This window comes from Salvelinus namaycush, unplaced genomic scaffold (assembly GCF_016432855.1).
Source record: "Salvelinus namaycush isolate Seneca unplaced genomic scaffold, SaNama_1.0 Scaffold280, whole genome shotgun sequence".
Classification (NCBI taxonomy): domain Eukaryota; kingdom Metazoa; phylum Chordata; class Actinopteri; order Salmoniformes; family Salmonidae; genus Salvelinus; species Salvelinus namaycush.
Window position 1 is genome coordinate 18,760 of NW_024059675.1, and position 6,819 is coordinate 25,578.

Below are 6,819 nucleotides of genomic sequence, written 5' to 3' on the forward strand. Positions count from 1 at the left end.
AGCAGCAGATACAGTTAGCATTATAACTTGGGGACAAATAGCTGCAGATAATTATTTTTCAGAGCTTTTCGTATCAACTAGTACAATTACTGTTATTATTTTTATTTTCTCCTCTCTTTCTATGAAACAAGGTTACTCGTTGGGTCTCAGGATGCCCAAACACCTTTTGAAAGCTTTGTCCAATAAAGGACAGTAAAGGAGAAAATGCTTTCAGGAATGTGGGACTGTGATTCTGTAACTCTATTTTACATTTTTTCAAATGGCTAAAAATCTGCAACTTGCTCGAGGGGTATAGGTTATGTAGTGAATGTTATAGGTTATGTAGTGGATGTTATAGGTTATGTAGTGAATGTTATAGGTTATGTAGTGAATGTTATAGGTTATGTAGTGGATGTTATAGGTTATGTAGTGAATGTTATAGGTTATGTAGTGGATGTTATAGGTTATGTAGTGGATGTTATAGGTTATGTAGTGGATGTTATAGGTTATGTAGTGAATGTTATAGGTTATGTAGTGGATGTTATAGGTTATGTAGTGAATGTTATAGGTTATGTAGTGGATGTTATAGGTTATGTAGTGGATGTTATAGGTTATGTAGTGGATGTTATAGGTTATGTAGTGGATGTTATAGGTTATGTAGTGAATGTTATAGGTTATGTAGTGAATGTTATAGGTTATGTAGTGGATGTTATAGGTTATGTAGTGAATGTTATAGGTTATGTAGTGGATGCTATAGATTATGTAGTGATTGTTATAGGTTATGTAGTGGATGTTATAGGTTATGTAGTGAATGTTATAGGTTATGTAGTGAATGTTATAGGTTATGTAGTGGATGTTATAGGTTATGTAGTGAATGTTATAGGTTATGTAGTGGATGCTATAGATTATGTAGTGATTGTTATAGGTTATGTAGTGGATGTTATAGGTTATGTAGTGGATGTTATAGGTTATGTAGTGGATGTTATAGGTTATGTAGTGGATGTTATAGGTTATGTAGTGGATGTTATAGGTTATGTAGTGGATGTTATAGGTTATGTAGTGGATGTTATAGGTTATGTAGTGAATGTTATAGGTTATGTAGTGGATGTTATAGGTTATGTAGTGGATGTTATAGGTTATGTAGTGGATGTTATAGGTTATGTAGTGGATGTTATAGGTTATGTAGTGGATGTTATAGGTTATGTAGTGGATGTTATAGGTTATGTAGTGGATGTTATAGGTTATGTAGTGGATGTTATAGGTTATGTAGTGGATGTTATAGGTTATGTGGGCAACAACAACAACAAAAACAGGCTTAGTTAATTTGTGAACTTTTGGAATCAAGGAAATATAATGATTATTCTTATTGTGTAGTTTCTATAGTTACAGAATACAGTGGGAAGCACCTTGAATACGTTGTTCTTTGACATGACAATGAATGAATAAGCCAGGGAGGAATTATTGACAGGGTAGGAATCAAAGTGTTGGTCAGTATTTCCAGGGGACCCTAATTAGATGCTACATGTTTCGTACCTCCTGTAGCTAGCTAGCTAACCTAATCATGTTTCACCAATTCCTCTCTGATTTAGAAGATACCATTGCACAAACAACATGCGTACAGTGCCTTCAGAAAGTATTCATACCCCTTGACTTATTCCACATTTGTTGTTACGGCCTGATTTCTAAATGGATTTAATCGGGGTGTTTTCACACCATACCCCATAATGGCAAAGGCAAAACCTGTTTTTAGAATATTTTGCAAGTTTATTAAAAATGAAATACAGACATATGTCATTTACATACTGTAAGTATTCACACCACCTGAGTCAATATTTTGTAGAAGCACATTTGGCAGTGATTAGAGCTGTGAGTGTTTCTGGGTAAGTCTCTATGAGCTTTTCACACTTGGATTGTACAATATTTGCCCATTATTCTTTTCAAAATTCTTCAAGCTCTGTCAGATTGGTTGTTGATCATTGCTAGACAACCATTTTCTGGTCTTTAGATTTTCACGTAGATTTAAGTCCAAACTGTAACTTGTCGACTCCAGTGTAGATTTGACCTTATGTTTAAGGTTATTGTCCTGCTGAAAGGTGAATGAATCCCCCAGCGTCTGGTGGAAAACAGACTGAACCAGGTTTTCCTCTAGGATTTTTTCTGTGCTTAGCTCTATTCCATTTCTTATTTTATCCTGAAAAACTTCCCAGTCCTTAACGATTGCAAGCATACCCATAACATGATGCAGCCACCACTATGGAAAGTGGATCTCACTAATGTGTTGTCACCTCTTCATCCATTTCTTCTCCTTCTCTCTCATATCCACCCCTCATAAGCCTTTATCTCTCTCATATCCACCCCTCATAAGCCTTTCTCCTTTATCTCTCTCATTTCTCCCTGCTCCAATTCTTTTTCTCTCTACAATTATCCTGTCTTCATTTCCCCCCAATTACCCCTCTCTCTCGCTATCTCTTTCTCTCTCAATCTATATATATTAAATTCAATTCAAGGGGTTTTATTGGCATGGGGAACAAATGTTAACATTGCCAAAGCAATTGAAGTAGATAATAATCAATCAAATGAACAGCAAACACTACACTCACAGAAGTTCCAAAAGAATACAGACATTACAAATGTCATATTATGTAAATATACAGTGTTGTAACGATGTGCAAATGGTTAAAGTACAAAAGGGAAAATAAATAAACATAAATATGGGTTGTAATTATTCTTCACTGGTTGCCCTTCTATATCTTTCTCTCTATTTATCTGTTTCTCTCTCTCTCTCTCTCTCTCGCTCACTCTCTCGCTCGCTCACTCTCTCTCTCTCTCACTCTCTCTCGCTCTCTCGCTCTCTCTCTCTCTTCCTCTCTCTCTCTCTGCATTGTATCGGGTGGTGAAACATCTCTGTAGTCTTTAATGAAACATCTGCGGGCGACAGCACACACTGATCGGGTTTCTATGTATTGTCATTATCAGTGTGAAAGGGTCTCTCTCTCATTTAACACAAACTGATGTGTGTGTGTGTGTGTGTGTGTGTGTGTGTGTGTGTGTGTGTGTGTGTGTGTGTGTGTGTGTGTGTGTGTGTGTGTGTGTGCGTGCGTTGTTCTGGAGCAGGGAGGGCACCCTATGTGTCAGGGAATACAACTCCATGCCGAAACCCAGTGATCCTCCTCTCCTCCCTGTTGTTCTAACCAGGTCAGATGCATAGCAAGAGAACAGGAGGAGGGAGCAGGTGTTTGTCTGTGTGTCAGGCATCAGGGTGTCAGTGTCAAGCAGTTGAAAGCAGAGCTAAAGCAAATGGTGCGGATAGCAGGACTGTCAGCAGCAAACATGTCACACTCTCTAACCCTCTCTCTCACTCTCTCTCCAATACTGTGTATATATTTACGGTTGAAGTTGGAAGTTTACATACACTTAGGTTGGAGCCATTAAAACTATAGCTTTAAGCACTAGCTGTCAGAGCAGCTCACAGATCACTGCACCTATACATAGACCATCTGTAAATAGCCCATCCAACTACTTCATCCCCATACTGTATTTATTTATTTATCTTGCTCCTTTGCACCCCAGTATCTCTACTTGCACATTAATCTTCTGCACATCTAGCACTCCAGTGTTTTATTGCTATATTGTAATTATTTCACCACCATGGCCTATTTATTGCTTTACCTCCCTTATCTTACCTCATTTGTACTCACTGTATATAGATTTTTCTTTGTTCTACTGTATTATTGACTGTATGTTTGTTTTACTCCATGTGTAACTCTGTGTTGTTGTATGTGTCGAACTGCTGTGCTTTATCTTGGCCAGGTCACGGTTGTAAATTAGAACTTGTTCTCAACTAGCCTACCTGGTTAAATAAAGGTGTTCTCAACTAGCCTACCTGGTTAAATAAAGGTGTTCTCAACTGGCCCACCTGGTTAAATAAAGGTGTTCTCAACTAGCCTACCTGGTTAAATAAAGGTGTTCTCAACTAGCCTACTTGGTTAAATAAAGGTGTTCTCAACTAGCCTACCTGGTTAAATAAAGTTGAAATACAATATATATTTTATTATTTATTTTTTATGTTTACATTGCCAAAGCAGGTTAAATAAACAATAAACAAAAGTGAGAAAAACTAAAAATGACATCAACAATGAAAAAAATGTTTTATAACAATAATCTGCATCTTTTTCTCTCCTGGTCCCCCACTTCAGGTTTGAGAAAGAGAGGGTAGCAGAGGTGAGGAACCATCTGTTGACTGCTGGAGAGCCTGTCACCCTGTTACCCTGAAGACTGCCTCCATCTGTCTCTCTGGGCCTTAGAGCCCGAGGACAGCCTCTCTCTCTGGGCCTTAGAGCCCGAGGACAGCCTCTCTCTCTGGGCCTTAGAGCCTGAGGACAGCCTCTCTCTCTGGCCATACAGGCAGGCCTGGGGCTGAAGTCTGCCACCCTCCCTGGATCTCCTCACCTGTATCTCCTCACCTGGATTTCCTGGGCCTCAGGCTAAGGGTCTTTGTTAGGGACCTGGGTCCGGGACTGTGGGAACAGTAGCAGCTGCGGCAGCAGAAACCATGGAGGTGGCTATGGTGGACTTTGAGAGTCTGGATGACATCGACAGCAGCCTGGAAAATGAGCTGGACAACCCTGATGACACCGCTGCCTTGGCGGTCGATATTCCCCCCGAACAATGCTCCTTCCCCGGCTCTCACCACCTCTTCTCCCCACTGCCCAACCACACCTCCACCCCCCAGCCTCACCGCCCCTCCTCACACAACCCCCACATTTGGCACACCTCCCCATGCCCGTCCCCGTCCCACAATAATTTGGGCGTACCTCAGTCGCCCCTCATGCCAGCCCACAGCAGGAGGGGGTGCCCTAGCTGTGCCAGCATCATCACCAACTGGCAGAAGTTGCTTAATAGTGAGACCCAGATGCAGAGTGAGACCACCTTCAGCCGGCTGGCTAAGGAGTGCTGTGAGGATCTGTTTGTGGACAAGACAGGTCTAGACGACGGAGACCAAAAAGTCATCATCAACATCGCCGGGCTACGCTTCGAGACGCAGCTCAAAACCCTCGACCAGTTCCCTGAGACCCTTCTGGCGAACCCTACGAAGAGGATGGACTACTTCGACCCCATGAGGAACCTGTATTTCTTCGACCGGAACCGGCCCAGCTTCGATGGCATCCTGTACTACTACCAGTCAGGAGGAAAGATCCGCCGGCCGGCCAACGTTCCGCTGGATGTGTTTGCTGATGAGATCGTCTTCTATGAGCTGGGGAGTGACGCCATGGAGCAGTTCAGAGAGGACGAGGGCTTCATCAAGGAAGTGGAGATCCCTCTCCCGACCAATGAGATGTACCGGCAGTTCTGGCTGCTGTTCGAGTACCCCGAGAGTTCCAACGCGGCACGCGGCGTGGCGCTGGTCTCCGTGTTTGTCATCGTTATCTCCATCATCATCTTCTGCCTGGAGACGCTACCGGAGTTCCGGGATAACTCCCTGGACCCCGTCCTACCCACCACCGTCACGCAGCTGATGCCTTTCAATGGGAACCAATCGCTGGGCAGCCTCGGGACCTTGTTCCCGCCCTCGGCCACGCCCAAAACCATCACCTACACGTTTTCCGACCCGTTCTTCATCATCGAGACGGCCTGCATCGTATGGTTCTTCTTCGAGCTGGTGGTGCGCTTCGTGGTCTGTCCCTCCAAGAGCAACTTCTTCCACAACCTCATGAACATCATCGACATTGTCTCCATCATCCCGTACTTTGTCACCTTAGTAACGGAGCTGGTCACCACTCCGGACCAGAACTCCAGCCAGGCCATGTCTCTAGCCATCCTTCGTATCATCCGTCTGGTCAGGGTGTTCAGGATCTTCAAGCTGTCCAGACACTCCAAGGGGCTCCAGATCCTGGGCCAGACCCTGAAGGCCAGCATGCGGGAGCTGGGCCTGCTCATCTTCTTCCTCTTCATCGGAGTCATCCTCTTCTCCAGCGCCATCTACTTCGCCGAGGTGGACGAGCCCAGCACGCAGTTCGTCAGCATCCCAGACGGGTTCTGGTGGGCTTTGGTCACCATGACTACAGTGGGCTACGGCGACATGTGCCCGATCACTATGGGGGGAAAGATGGTGGGGACGCTCTGCGCCATCGCTGGCGTGTTGACCATCGCCCTGCCCGTCCCCGTCATCGTGTCCAACTTCAACTACTTCTACCACTGGGAGACGGAGCACGAGGACAAGCAGCCGATGGCGGACACAGCAGAGCTGGCCACGAAGGCCTCAGGAGACAGTAAACATGTAAAATAAGTAGCACCTCACTGAACAAGACCAACGGGACTTGGCAGAGAAACTAGCTCACTGGCCTCTGAGACATGGAGACTGACAGTGGAAGAGACAGACTGGGACAGAGACATTATGGAGACTGACGGATCTTTCTACAGAGATACATAGACTGGTATTGTCTATTTTAACACTGTAGAAGAGACTATGTGGGACAGACACAGACAGACCTGTCCACCTATCCACTGTGAGGACAGACAGACACAGACAGACCTGTCCACCTATCCACTGTGAGGACAGACAGACACAGACAGACCTGTCCACCTATCCACTGTGAGGACAGACAGACCTGTCCACCTATCCACTGTGAGGACAGACAGACACAGACAGACCTGTCCACCTATCCACTGTGAGGACAGACAGACCTGTCCACCTATCCACTGTGAGGACAGACAGACCTGTCCACCTATCCACTGTGAGGACAGACAGACACAGACAGACCTGTCCACCTATCCACTGTGAGGACAGACAGACACAGACAGACCTGTCCACCTATCCACTGTGAGGACAGACAGACACAG

General features: G+C 44.7%; 1 protein-coding gene and 1 pseudogene across 1 annotated transcript; one reads left to right on the forward strand and one right to left on the reverse strand.

Annotated features, from left to right (window-relative positions):
- Nucleotides 1–282: 282 nt before the first annotated feature.
- LOC120039571 (dynein heavy chain-like) lies at nt 283–1,702 on the reverse strand (the record flags this gene model as incomplete). Its single annotated transcript, XM_038984990.1, has 2 exons — nt 1,693–1,702; nt 283–1,310 (listed from the first exon to the last, which is right to left on the reverse strand). Coding segments are annotated over exons 1-2 (1,038 nt in total), but the record flags the coding sequence as incomplete, so codon positions are not given.
- Nucleotides 1,703–4,531: 2,829 nt separating this feature from the next.
- LOC120039572 lies at nt 4,532–6,312 on the forward strand (annotated as a pseudogene).
- Nucleotides 6,313–6,819: the final 507 nt, after the last annotated feature.